Source organism: Anoplopoma fimbria, chromosome 6 (assembly GCF_027596085.1).
Source record: "Anoplopoma fimbria isolate UVic2021 breed Golden Eagle Sablefish chromosome 6, Afim_UVic_2022, whole genome shotgun sequence".
NCBI classification, from domain to species: domain Eukaryota; kingdom Metazoa; phylum Chordata; class Actinopteri; order Perciformes; family Anoplopomatidae; genus Anoplopoma; species Anoplopoma fimbria.
In genome coordinates this window covers 2,713,860-2,728,978 of record NC_072454.1, presented here as the reverse complement: position 1 = coordinate 2,728,978, position 15,119 = coordinate 2,713,860, and the positions used below count along the sequence as shown (strand labels likewise).

Sequence of the window (15,119 nt, the reverse complement as noted above, 5' to 3'; positions counted from 1 at the left end):
ACTCTCTTATGGGGCTGCTGAACGTCACAACCTGAACATGTCAGTAAAGGAATATGGATGGACTCGCTCGGCTCTCTTTAAACATTTCCAGTTTTGACTCTGCACATTTTTTTACGACATCCCAACCAAATTTGCTGCCCCCTCAATTTCCCCCGAACACTGAGTAAACGTTGTCCACACACACCTGTCAGCAAAAGTACATTCGCTGTTAAAAAAAAGGGGAGCTGGGAATCGCTGTTCCGAAGCAAACTAGACTAGAGAAGACGTGAGTGAAATTGCCAGCTCTGAACCGAACACGGTCCACTGAACATAATATACTGGGAGGAGGAGGAGGAAGGGGGGCACACTGATGGACCAGGACTCACCCTGGGAAAGCACTGTTGTCAAATCCTCAGTGACGTTTACCAAAATGTTCCGGAGAACGGGAAGGGGGCCTTGTGAAAGAAATGTGACGACAACGGATTTGAGGGTGAAAATGAAATAAATACCCTTTGGTAATGAAATATCTAAAAGGCAGCAGCCGCCTGAATCCTTAAAGAGATATATGCCCTTGAATTAAGATGCTTGTGTACATGAGTGTGTTGTCTATGTGTGTGTGTCTGTGTGTGTGTGTGTGTGTGTGTGTGTGTGTGTCTGTGTGCCGGCCACGGGAATAACCGTTTCCGCATAATCTTCCAGAAAATAAACGAGGAACCTCCAAGGACTCGTGCCGTTTAAAAAAAAGTCTTCAGAGAAAGAAAGAAAATTAAAAGAGTTTTTTTTTTTCAAAGCTGAAAATATATTTCCACGGCAACCCAAAAAAAAAAAAAAAAAGGTCCTCTTCTGTCCCCTTTTTGTGCGGCAAGATGGCCGACTTCACTTAGATTAGCTCCTTAAAGTATCCAGACAAACCCGTCGCTCCTTCTCTCCCCCTCCTCTCTCTCTCCTCCTCATTTCCTTACTCATTTCCAAGGACAATTGGTTAATAACCCCCTCACACACACACACACACACACACACACACACACACACACACACACACACACATAAAGCATAAAGGAAGGAGGGGAAGGAGGAGGGGCGACAGGAAGATATTGAATTGTTTACACTTTTTTTAATAGAAAACATTGATCAAAGGAATACGACTGGCCTCGAGGCCAATGTGCTGATAATTGTTAGTGATTCAGATTAGATTACTTGATGTCTTGTTTTGATTAGCGTGTGTGTGTGTGTGTGTGTGTGTGTGTGTGTGTGTGTGTGTGTGTGTGTGTGTGTGTGTGTCCGTGTTATCAGCTGGAGAGGCCCAAGCCTTTCCCATTTACCTCTCCATCCGTCTAAGTAGGTGCTTTGCGGTTTAGCATGCATAAGGTATAATTTAATTCAATTAAAGCAGGCGTCATTCAGCCAGGGAAGTGGCTAATGTGTGGGGGGGGGGGCAGGATGATTTGGGCTGAGAGGAGAGGGGGGGGGGGGCATTAGATGGTTTTAAAGCACAAATGACAAATCAGTTAGTGTGAGATCTATTAAATAAAACTCTTATTAAAAGATGTGGAAGTTTTCATTTTTAAACATTATTGAAAGACAAGTTGATAAACAAAAGCACTTATTCTCCAAACAGAAAATATATATATATTTTCTTTTTTTTGAGACGGGTATGATAATTGGTGGTAAATCTTCTTTGCCGATAGGTTAATGACTTTGAATGCACAACTTGTCTTCCAAAAGTCTCCTAAACAGAGATTGGTGAGAAAAACCTGAGGAAATAAGGCACTTAGCAGTTGTGTTTCAACTTTGAAGCAATCAAAGAAAAGTGCAACAGATAACAGAGGAGGAGTTTAAAGATGATAATTCTACTGTTATTTCCTGTGCTTTTTACTGACATCTTTACATTTACAAGTCTTTGCTTTATTGTAATATTGTTGATTTAAGAACTGAGTTTTAATTTTTTCTACTGTTTCAGTTCTATGCAGCTCACGTTAAATGTGATGAATCGAAACTACGTACAATTTGTTAAACATGAATACCAAACATACACAGCTACGGTGTCTGACATCAATACGACTGTAGCCTGATGCAGAACAGTGTGTGTGTGTGTGTGTGTGTGTGTGTGTGTGTGTGTGTGTGTGTGTGTGTGTGTGTGTGTGTGTGTGTGTGTGTGTGTGTGTGTGTGTGTGTGTGTGTGTGTGTGTGTGTGTGTGTGACCTATGCTCTCCCTCCTGCCATCCCTAATTGTAGCCCACAGTGACTGGTTCTTTCATCTAAGGTCACAGGTTCACTTTCCTCTCTTCCTCTCCCTCCCTGTCTTCTCAGTCACTTTCTCTCTCTCTCTCTCTCCCCCTCTCTCTCTCTTTTTGTCTCCCATCTTTTTTTTTTTTTACAAACCACATTTTCTGTCTTTTTCTCACCGTGTCCTTTTGTGTTTCTCTGTGATTTCTCTCATCCTTCTGTTCTCTACATCTTGTCTCGCTGTGGTCTTTAATGGACAAGCAGTACTACTAAGAGTTTCACCTCTTCCTCATCCTCTTCCTCCTCCTCATACGTGGACTTTACAACATACAAGTAGTCACAGTGCAGATGTTTTGTAATGTTGTCGGTCATCAGTTTCCTATAAAATATCCAGAGACTTTATTCTCTCATTTTATCTTTGTTGCAGAAATCCCAATTTTGGTTTGTCTTTCTTTTGCTCTTTTAGTCGTTCCCTCTGTTATTATTTTTATTGGAGAAATGCATGTGTGTGTGTGTGTTCGTGTGAATATATATATATATATATGTGTGTGTGTGTGTGCGTGTGTGTGTCTATTCGCTTCAGGTCTTCTCATCCATTAGCAGATGAGAACAGTAATTTCACACCGGCCTGGCCAGGCTAATTATCAGGATCCACACTAGGTTTTTTGGAGAAGTGTGTGTTTGTGTGCTCTCGCGTGCGTGTATGTGTGTGTGTGTGTGTGTGTGTGTGTGTGTCTCTTTGCAAAATAAATATGTGTGTGCGCAATTATATAGCACCTGTGCACGTTCATTTGAGCGTGTGTGTGTGCTTGTGGTATGCGTTGGAGAGCGTGCACCCAAATGCCTCGGTGTTTTCCAGGTAGGAGAGTTCCCTCTGCTCACTGACTCGTTGTGATTCCTATAATTGGGTGCCGTTTGATTTTCGCCGACCTCCTCCTCCTCCTCCTCCTCCCTCTTCTCCTCCGTCTCCCCCTCTCTCCTCCTCTTCAGAAGTGGAGGGGACTCCTGGGTCTTTGCCGTTGTGACCTCTGGGTGTTGTCATCTGCTTCCATCTGTCCGTCCTCTGATCCAGACTTGACTGCATTCATGTCCTCGTTTTCTCCTCTCGCTTTTCTTTTTTTCATTTCACTTTTCTTTTCATTCGTGTCACAAAACAAAGCCCTCTGGCTGAACCTCTGCATTCCTAAAGGTTCCACAAACACACCTTGTGTGTGTCTGCTTCATTCTGAGTGACCTGTGTGTGTGTTATTACAGCAGATATGTCACATTGTTAACAGGCGGCTTGTTACCTCGTTGTCGGCCTTAAACACAAGAAGACAAGTGGGGAAGGTGAACTTGTGGCACATTCAGCTGATCACAACAAAGAAACAGGAGTTTAATGTGAATGTTGGAAGTTTGACAGATTAACAGTGGCAAGTTCTCATTTTTATAACTAAATTTCATAATCCAAAGGCTGAGAAGGCAATAAATAAAGACCCCTTTGAGTTAACCGACTCCTCTATCCATGGACTTAAAATAAATGCATCTAGTCAGAATCAGAAACTGTTTATTGCAAAGTGCATTTGCATATACGAGGAATTTGGCTTCATGAAAAAAAAAACATGAAAATGTACAATAGAATAAACACATTAAGAGTAAAATTTAATTTACATTTAATCTAACATTTGATAATCTTTTAATTCCAGAATACAAATCTCCTTATTGTGCATTATTTGTGTTTGGAGCTTTAATTCATATTAGAGAAGGCCACGAGTGAAGGAGAATTAAAAAAAAATGTCTGTTTTGAAAATGCAAATACGGCCTTATGTGCTCTCCTTTTTTGTCCACACTTTGTACTTTACTCCTCCTCCTCCTCCTCCTCCTCTCCTTTTCAACTTTTTCCCAGCAGTAATAGTTTTTCTCCAGGTCTCATTTTAATGTGGCTGCCGTCCCTTTCTTCTCCCAGATCTCTCCTCTTTTCTCTTCCTCCTCTTCCTTCAGCTCCTCCTCCTCCTCCTCTTTCTTCTCGTTTCTCTTGCTCTCTCTCTTCTTTTTGAAGAATCAGAACTTAATGAATCTAAATAGTTTGGTGGGCAGTTTCTTGTGTGTGTGTCAGTGTGTGTTGGAGTGTGTGGGTATGTGTCGTGGCTGAATTGGCTGGAGTGGAGATCAAAGGCAGTCTCTAAAGTGTGTGTGTGTGTGTGTGTGTGTGTGTGTGTGTGTGTGTGTGTGTGTGTGTGTGTGTGTGTGTGTGTGTGTGTGTGTGTGTGTGTGTGTGTGTGTGTGTGTGTGTGTGTGTGTGTGTGTGTGTGTGTGTGTGTGTGTGTGTGTGTGTGTGTGTGTGTGTGTGTGTTAACGAGCAAGAGAAAGAGACAGCTTTCTCAATTGCATCACAAGAGCTGATCAAGCCATCAGAGAGGAAAGTTGTAACACACACACACACACACACAGTTGCATACCTCTTCTGAACACTTGTACCTCTCTTTCTTTCTTTCTTTCTTTCTTTCTTTCTCTCTGCTCTCTTTGTAAAGTTATCACATTCCTCATGATCACGTTTGACCAAGTGGAAGTGTCAAATGTTTTTCCGTTCACAGGGTATCCCTGGTCTTTCTTCTTCTGTCTCTTTTTCTTTGTACGCATAAAATATGACAGATAGATGACGAATCAATAATTAATGTTCATTGTTTCAAATAAGATCACAGAAATTCCCCTTTTCTAAATGCCTAAAGAATCTTTTTACGCTTGAATGGAAAGTTTAAATAACTCCCAATCTCAACTCTGTAGTATTTTAAATAGAATACTTAAATACATGATATAGGCTTCTATTTCCGTCTTTTATATAATAAAAAACAAAACAATCCCAGACCTTGTAAAATCGAAATGTGTGACACCAAAACTTGCGTCGGCGTCTTGGATTAGCAGGCAGTCGCCATATTGGTTTTTTTTCGCAACCAATGAATAGAAGTTACCATATTTGGACTGAGGAGGAGTGACGTAGAGACGCCGTATACGTCTCTGGTGTCGACCTGTCAATCAGTGTGTAGCCCCGCCCTAAAGCATCCCCTGCTTTATGGTCTGTGTGACTCTAAATGGAGCATCATTTACTAAATGAACATCATGCTGTATTGACGAAGACTTGAAACTAGAGATTGAGACCATAAACTCATGTTTACAATGTTTACTGAGGGAATAAATCAAGAGAGAAGTAGAGTCATTTTCTCATAGACTTCTATACAACCAGAGGAGTCGCCCCCTGGTGGACAGGAGAGAGAATGCAGGTTTTAAGAACCAGAGGGCTTTTTGCTTATAAAGGATGTTGTGCGGTTACAGGTTACATGTGTTTTTCTGTCACCTGTCGTCACAAAGTTCAGCTCATGTTCTCTCTCTCTTTCTCTCTCCAGTAATTATCTTGTTTCTTTAAAGGGCAAAACTTTCCCGTCTCACTCGCCTGTCAGAGTGACGAGCTCCTCTGACTTCTGTGTGTTGTCCCGGTGCTCCACTCTACCTGTTCTACCTGTCCTACATCACAACAGCCCTTGTCAAACAAACGCACACAAAGTGCTGAGCACAAAAGTATTTGCTCCAAAAATGTCAGCTTGATTTTGCATATACACAAACTCCTTTTGTTCTGTTCATTTCTGACTCACACAATACAAACAACATCCTCTGTGAAATGAAAGTGTTTTTGCACTGTGCCTTTTAACATGCAGCAGTGTCAAAATATGAGTACATATGGACCAATGCCATGGCTATAAATGACACATTTATTTACCTATATTGAACTACAGACAGGATACGGAACAGGAAAACACCATACACACTTATATTTAAACACACACTTTCACATCACTTCCACGCTGACATATCTCAGATTTATATTTATGTGAATACGTATAACACACACACACACACACACACACACACACACACACACACACACACACAGACCCCTATCATGGGCACGCACCCGTCGAATCATAATTAGGCCGTGTCCTGGTTCTTTGATAGCCGTGTACAGTGGCTCTTCTTTAATTCTTTATCAAATGCATTGATCGCTGTGGGCCTCGCACGCCCATTGATCCGTGCACTCTGTCTGGAGCCAGACGATAAGCTCCCTCTCTCCCTCTCTCTCTCTCTCTGTCTCTCTCTCTCTCTCTCTCTCTCTCTCTCTCTCTCTCTCTCTCTCTCTCCCCCATCTAGCTTGCTCTCCTCTCTCCCTCTCTCACTTTCTCTCTCTCTCCCTCTGTCTCTCTCTTACTCTCTCTCTCCTCTCTCTTACTCTCTCACTCTCTCTCTCTCTCCCTCTGTCTCTCTCTTACTCCCTCTCTCTCTCTGTCTCTCTCTTACTCTGTCTCTCTCCCCATCTAGCTTGCTCTCTCTCTCTCCTCTCTCTCTCTCCCTGTCTCTCCCTCTCTCTCTCCTCTCTCTTACTCTCTCTCCCTCTCTCTCCTCTCTCTTACTCTCGCTCTCTCTGTCTGTCTCTCTCTCTCTCTCTCTCTCTCTTTCCAAAATGTAAGCAATAAGGGGTTAAGAAAGTAATAGTTTATTTGGTACATGTAACATTTTTAAATATGGTTATATTGTTGTAAAATGTATTACCTTATACCTAGTGGTACAATTACAATACTCAAATAATTGAGTCAATTGGAAGCGTCTGTAGTGTTTTTCAAACTGAAAACAACATTTCCCATAATCCCTGTTGCTTCCTGCCACAAATAATATGTTGCTGTTTGTTCTTCTCTCCCAACCTTCCACCATCAGTCACCTCTCCAGACCTTTTTAGCCTGTTTGCTATGACAACAGAGATCATCTTTCATGAATACTGTTGTTCATGTTCAACTCAACTCTTGGTTTAAGATATAAATATAAATATGAATTATGAGGCCTCAACACCTGAATAACTGATAATCAGTTATGTAATTAAATTCACCAGCTTCAAACCAACCATATGAAGTCATCAACTGTAGCAACAGAGACCTTTTAATTGATCAAAAATGTCTAAATATATTGATAAGTCTATGTGCTAACTGCTATGTTAACCAGGAACTAGTTTTATTGATCTTTAGCTCTTAATTCTCTCATATATTTATGTACTTTCCTGGTGGACATATGATAGTGTGGTTTTAGAAAGGCCAATAAATGCTTTAGTATGTTCTTGTGTGTTGAATAAGTTGGGAATATTTAAATGATAATAAGTCAAGTCAATTTATGAATGAATACATACATAAAGCACTTAGTGTAGCTGTGTACTGAGTGTTTGTTGTAGGTCGGCTTAAAATGAAGTTCTACCTGCATCATGTCTGGATCATCGTTCTGGCATTTGAAACAACGTTTTCGAGTGTTTGATTACACAGCTATGTGATTGGTTGTGTGTGTGTGCATATGTATGTGTGTGTGTGTGTGTGTGTGTGTGCCTGGACAAGATAGAGACCTAAAGCACCTCTTGACTGTGAATTAGCCTGTCATGACAAATGTCTGGAGCTGCATGACTGGCTGCCAGACTGGCTGGCTATCTGGGAGGTTGGCAAACCCTTTTTAGATTGTGTGTGTGTGTGTGTGTGTGGCATCACTCTGTGCCCACGCCAGCTCTCTGTACATGACCAGCGGTGCGTGCCCTCCCTCCCCTCTATTTCGTTCTCCTCGCCCAGAAAAAGAGCAACCAAGGCGACAAACCTGCTGGAAAAAGGTCTTCCAGAGCGGAGAGAGGGCTCCTCACCCCGACGCCGGGCCCACAGAGGAGCCCTCTGTCTCAGCTTCGCACTCAACCGTTTAGCCCCTCTCTTCCCCTGGAGGTTCCCAGCAGTCGATGGAAGAAGACACAGTGCACAATTGTTCTTGCTGTCGCCATTTAAAAAAGGGGAAAGTCTCTTCCTCTCTCTCTCTCGAGTCTCCATTCTTGAAGCCGAGCTACCCGCTGACCACCAGCTGACACGCTTTCTCTGCTGCTGGCTTTGATCATGCAACGTCGCGGCTGGTTGAGTTTGTGTCGTTTTTTTCCAAAGCTTCGTCCCCACGGCTTTTACATCCACTGGTTGTTAGCGTCCTGTGCTGCCAAACACACTGACTGTGTGTTTATTTTTTCCCTGTAACATAGAATATCTGACGCCACTTTTCCAGTATGGAAATAGCGAGCGTGGGCATCGTTTTAGAGTTATGTCCACTAGATGGCATTTCATCACCGCTTGGACTTCTGAGATATCGTGTTCCTACAGAACAAAGTGTGATACATCTACAAAGGACACATATTCCAGTTTTAAAAAATCACACATGCACACAAGTATACTCACCCACAGAAAGATTTGACCCCAGATCATGTCAAACATTGTTCTTTACACAAATAATAAAGCCTCTCCTCTCCTCGCCTCTCCTTCCAAACACATTCCCATGTTTTTCTAATCAGCGGCCCTGTAGCTGACCGAGCTAAGCGCTAGTCAGATGCATTTTTTCTATAGCGCTAATCCTAGCCTCTGGATAGGCAAAGCCAATTTCCCATTTCCTGTCCCCAAAATGGCCGACAACAATAATGCAGTTGGATATTTTGGAGTGTGTTTGGGGTTTGGAGCCGTGTGTGTGTGTTTATATATACATGCATATACACACACACACACAACACTGAGGCACACTTAAATTGGTAGTTGTATCCATATCTGTAAAGGCCAGATTGGATATCAGAACTAGACCATAGCCGGGAGCCAATCAGTGACATTACTGGTTATCATATTGCATTTATAAAAGCAGGGAGGCACCTGCATAGGAAACAAAGTAAAACAGAAGGAAGTGAGGATGGGAAGAAAGGAATAATGGAAGAAAACAGCAGAGAAAGTATAAAGGAGGAAAGACTGAATTCATTTTTTAATATCATGACAAATTGCCAAAAATTAAGCCATATTATTGTAGACATCTGACTGAGTGATTAGAAACCTGAACCTCAAAATGCAACTTAGAAAGACAAATTGGCTCCAGAGACCTCAGCAACTTTTCATCCTTACCCATTTTGACCTTGGAATCAACTTTCACCCAAATAAAATCCTCCACCTTAGAGGCATTTCAGGCATTTCGTAGTATAAACTTATGCTGAGCCTCTTGTCTCTATGTTTGAGATTCCATTTATATTTTAAAGTAAGTCGTTTATTGACTGTATATTTTATTATCACTAGAAACAGTATTACAAGGAGTGCCTGTCTTATGGTGTTCCACAGGGGTCAATCTTAGGTCCTCTATTGTTTCATGTCCCCAGGTCACATAAATGTACACATATTTAATTCACAAAGCCCCACTGATGATAATTTGCTATATTATTGGCTAACACCAATGTTTTATCTAACTATAAAGCAAGGAATGTCCAATCTGTTGTTCAGTATTAATGAAAGTTGAATAAACAAGCTCTCGGCTCAGCACCAGGACTTCAGGGCTCTTTGACGACAGTTCACTTTTGCTGCTGGATGATGGAAATACAAACCTCACTATCAAACTCTTCTTCACGTCCCTGGAGTCATCGAGTTATGAGGGGCCATGCACTCTGAACGGAGACGCCCTCCGACAACGCTGCAATGAACTAGTGTTTATAAAATCCTTGCGGTTTTTTTGGGATGTTATCGTTAATGTGAACGGGCTGTAATCAATTTATTTAGCCGCAAACATTCTAAAAAAAGACCCATGGAGCTCTCTTTGTGGATGTCAAGCATGCTAAAGGTAATGTAGTTCTGATGCTGGACAAACAAAGAAAGTTTGAAGGAAAACCAACTCATATTTAGTTTCAAATGATAACTTCCTTCTTTGTTGAATTGTGATGAAATGACTGCAGGAAATAAAGTTTTGTTATGTTTTGACACTCGATACTTTTATAGAAGCAGAATAAACTCGATCCCGCTCTGTCTCTCTCTCTTTTCCTTTGCCACTCTCTCTCTCTTTATCAGTCTCTCTCTAAGGTGTGTTCCCTTCTCCCTATGGGCATCCCCTTGGGCTCACACACACACACACACACACACACACACACACACACACACACACACACACACACACACGCACAAACACAGAGTGCATTAGGGTTGCTGTCATTTACAATACAGGCCCATTGTCCCGGCCCAACAATGGCTACAAACAAACAATTGACATGGAAATGGAGAGATGTAGCTCATTAGCGGGCGCTGCTTGTTTTGTTAATGGATAAAATGGGCGGCTTCAATGGGGCCAGACCCGAAAACCCCCCACCACCACCTCCACCACCACCACCACCTCAATATGGAGAAGCCTGATTAACAGGAAACCACAGGGAGGGAGAACGGTGACGGAGAAATGCAGCTTCTTTCTCCCCTGGGTCATATGTGGTTGTGTATGTTTGGGAGAAGGTGGAGTTTTTAGAGTGTGGAGGTGTTTGTGTGTTGACGAGTGCGAGGTGGAGTTTGTGTGCCTCTGTTTTTGTCACAAAGGCTTAAATCATGCTGGCAGGATTCAAAACCTCCGTTGTCTCATCGAGAATTGACTTTTCTTTGGCTGCAATAACTCTAGTCTTCAAAAAATGATGAGTAAACAGCCTGAATATCTTTCTTCTTTCTCGTAGCTTCCCATCAATCTGCTTTTCAGAGCAGATTTAGTTGTTTTTACCTTTTTTGTGTCCCTTATTTGTCTGTAAATCACATTATTTCCTGAATAAGTGTGTATTTCTGCCCTGTTAACGTAGGTATTTGCGGCCTGTGCATTTGAGTGTGTGCTTGGTTTGCTCCTCAGTTAAGTGTTCATCAGTTGACATCATCAAGGTTTTAGGACAGTTTTGCCAAATATTACAGTGTGTGTTTAAGTGTTCATCAGTTGTCATCAAGTTTCTGTGTGTGTGTGTGTGTGTGTGTGTGTGTGTGTGTGTGTGTGTGTGTGTGTGTGTGTGTGTGTGTGTGTGTGTGTGTGTGTGTGTGTGTGTGTGTGTGTGTGTGTGTGTGTGTGAGGCCTGTGCTATCAGTAGGATCAGATTGGATCGGTCTGAAAATGGCATTTCTGCCGTTACTCTGATGGTGACGGCTCAATACTGTATGTCTAGTGCCAAGGTGTGTGTGTGTGTCTCTATACACTGTTAATAGTATAATAAACTAAGATGTGTACAATCATTTTGATAGGAAAACATCTTATTTATTTTGTAGTAGTTTGTGTAGTATTATGAGTGTGTAAATGAATGAGTAAAGTGTCTTATCTATCCACAGTGTGAATTCATAAAGAAGTCATAATGGAATAAGGTGAAATGTAATCGTCTCGGCACATTTAAATGGATCGTTATCGGCAGATATAAAGCCTTACTTTCGAAGTAAAAGAAGCTCCACTGTTTCTATTCCTCCAACAGAGTGATACAACTTCTTCCTTCATATCATATCATTAATCATAGCTTATCAAATGTTTAGCTTTGAATCAGGACCGTCAGTATTTATATGAAATATGTTAAAAAAAGAAGTTGGGCCAGATTTATATTAATATTTAGGTAAATGTAAGTATCAGATCAGAGCCTTTATTGGCAGATACCCAATGTTAAAGGAATACTTCATCCAATAATATGACCATTTGTATATCAGTTACTCATCCTATGTTACCTTGAATTCTTGGAAAATACTTTATTTTTCTCTGCAGTCTCCATGGAGAACGAGGAATTAAAAAAACGAGAAAAGTCTTGATGAATTTAAACTAAATGTGATAATCCATTTACAAACTCTAACACAGCGGTAACCACTGTGAAACTGTTTATGCAGAGGTTTTTTTTTAGACTTTTGATTCTTTGTTCACCATAGAGGCTTGCAGAATAAACAAAACTTAAATTAAAGGTAAAACAGAGAGAGTAACTGTTACACAAATGATCATTTTGTGTATTCCTTTAGAGGACCCTTATCAGGGGCAAAAATATTGGCTTAAAGAATATCGATTAAGTTTTTCATGATTTCTTCTCTGGATCTCATGACATTTACCTGAACCTGAACTGAAGAGTAACTGTAAATCTTATTTATTTGTGTGTTTAGGAGCGGGATACAGAACGGCGGAGGCAGCTGAGAGAGCGAGCCAGACAGCTGATAGCCGAGGCTCGATCCGGAGTCAAGATGTCCGACATGAGCCTGGACCTGTGCAGCACTGACAGAGGCAAGGGCAGCAAAGCTAGTCCTGCTGGAGGTCAGCACACACACACACACACACACACACACACACACACACGAATATACTTTCAGAGTTTGATAAAAAAGGCCTCATAATAACACACACCATCAATCATAAATCTCGCTAATACTAATAACGACAAAAGAAAAAGTGACACCAGCATGCTGTTGACACGCTCACACTTCCTCCCTCCACACATGCCTCGACTCACACATTTCCATTATGCTCTCTAAAGGGGGTTCTGCCTAATCCTCAAGAGAAAAACAAAAATGCCATTTGGTCTAAAATGCAGCACCCTCGCATTCAGAGCAGCAATTTACCCCGACGACTCCTCCCTCGTCTCGTTCGCCCAGTAATTGTTAATCAACACAACACATTGTGTGACCGAATTATGCTCAAAACACCAAACACTTCTAATAATGGCTTGCAGGGGAAGCGATGGCGGCCGTGTGCATTTCCCACTGCTTTCCATTTCCTTGGAATTGGGGCTATTATGATAATGACCATTATTAGGACTCTCTCATTTGTTTCAGATTCCTCCACATCACACCCCGTCTTTAGTTATTTTTTTCTGCTCAGGTAGAATCGGCCGCACTGCATGCAAATGAGAGGTGGGAGTGTAGAAGGGGATGAAGAGTGTGAGGACGCAATATGAGTAGTGTGACTGAGATCAAGGAGAAGGAGTTAAGAGTTCTCTTGATGTGAAGAACGTTGATACATGGCCTCCTGTTCGTTAAAAGAGGAGAATTCACAGTTATTTTTGTTATCAATTAATCAGATTTTCTCAATTAAAGGAAAAAAAAAAACACTATTTCCTAGATGACGTCCTACAATAGCTGTTTCCATTCACATATTTTATGCATATTTTAAAGTATCCCATGAGAAAAGCTGTATCGAAACGGAACAGTTTGATTAAATGTCCTCTATAAAACAAAAACGAACAATTCAAACTTGCCAAATTGAAACAAATCTACTCTCCGTTTATATCTCTTAAATTGTTAGATCGGCCAAGAAGACTTGTTTTGTTTCCTGTTTGCAACCTTTACTTCTCTTTCTACAGTGTTTACTAATGGGTTACATACATACGAAGCCGACAGCAACAACTTCTGACAAAAGTATATTTGCTCAAAACCAGTTGACAGAAACTGGTTTGCATTTCTTTTTCCACCACATTACCAAAGTTAAAAATGTAATGGAAACACGGCTAATGTTAGTGTCCAAAATCCTGAAATTGTCACTTTACTATGATAAGAAACAGAGAAAAGCTGAAAATCCTCACAATTCCAAAACTGGAAATAGAGGATGTTTGCTCAAAGATTACTCAAAGGGTTAATCGTTCATCAAAACAGTTGGTCAATCATTTTTCTGTCAGTTAACTAATTGATAAATCAACGTATTGTTGAAGCTCTGGTGACGGTGTTGCATAAAGACAGACAGGGAGAAAGGTACGTAGATAAATCAGAAGAAACGTTAAAAGATTCGAGATGTGTTCCTGAGACGAGCAAAAACTTTTTACACAACCAGAAGTGAGATCAGCGACAGCAGAGAGACGGGGACGAGGGAGGGAGCACTTGATTTATTTGCTCTTTCAGCTTTTCTGAATTGGACTAATTGTTGATCTCATTAAAAATGGAGTTGGAGGAAAAGAACGGAACAAGAGAAGAAGGAGGAGGTGAGGAGAGAGAAATGCTGTTGGCTGTGATACACAAGGCCTGCCGAGCAGAACGGCTAATCCTAGCCCCCACACTCTCTCTCACCCTCTCTCTCTCTCTCTCTCTCTCCCTCCCTCCCTCCCTCTCCCCTCAACACCATTCACGGTCCTTTAATGCAGCTCGGGCTGCCCCCTCCAAGTGTCTGCCCGCAAACAAACTTTCCAAACTCCATCACCATGGCCTCCCCATTAATTAGGCCCCAGCCAGCCACGCAGGAGGAACGGCGCTTGCGAGCACGCTTCGCATCGCAGCTAGCAAATTAGAAAAAGAGAAAAAAAAGAAAAGAAACAGGAAATGCTGTTATTTTGATTCTCTCTCTCTCTCTCTCTCTCTCTCTCTCCTTCTCTCTTTGTTCTCGGCCTCTCTACCCACCAAGTCGTAAATAGCAGAGGAGGGAGCTCCCAATGTCGGACGCTGTTTGCTGATTGTTTTGTTTTAAATCCATGCTGGGTTATCCATGCAGCTCGAGCCGCTCAGGTCTCCATTTGAGTTTCTACGAGCATGTTTTTCTTTTTTTCTTTTTGTTCCTAATGTGGAGACACTGTTGTTTCTACCGAGCCCCTCAGGAGACTTAATGGAATATGTGCTTTCATGTTTTTGTGTTGTTGTATTTTTTGGGGTTTTGTTTGTTATCCCGAACAAAAAAAAAAGGCAGGCAACAGATCTTTGAATGAGGGGAATTAAACAGAGGGTCTCACTTTCACTTTGTGAGTCAGATATGAGTGCAGCGATGCACACGAACCCTCCGTGTCCTTCCTCGTCTCTCAGGCTTAGTCTGCTGCCTTTTTCACACCATGAATTAAGTTATATGTTAGATTAATAGTATTAGTTAGTTGCAGACACTTAAAGTCCTTTAGTTCTAATTGGCTCACTAAATATTAGGCTGATGATCTCTTTGCAAACAGACCGGGTGTCATCATCCCATCAAATGAATTGAGAAGACATGTTGTGGTGGATTATACGTGTAATAGAAGGATTACTGACACGGGTCACTTCCTCCCACAGATTACTGTTGACACAAACTAACCAAGATTTTCTTTCTGCTCTCATTTAACACCCTGTCTTTTACTTCTCTCTACCTTTCCTCCTCTCCTTAAC

General features: G+C 41.5%; 1 protein-coding gene across 5 annotated transcripts in view; it reads left to right on the top strand.

Moving 5' to 3' along the window:
* ehbp1 (EH domain binding protein 1) overlaps positions 1-15,119 on the top strand; it is a 148,554-nt gene that overhangs the window by 83,144 nt on the left and 50,291 nt on the right. For all 5 annotated transcript variants that reach the window (XM_054600032.1, XM_054600031.1, XM_054600030.1 and 2 more), the window contains exon 16: positions 12,177-12,324. In XM_054600032.1, the coding sequence (XP_054456007.1) occupies positions 12,177-12,324 (148 nt within the window). The remainder of the gene's footprint in view (positions 1-12,176; positions 12,325-15,119) is intronic.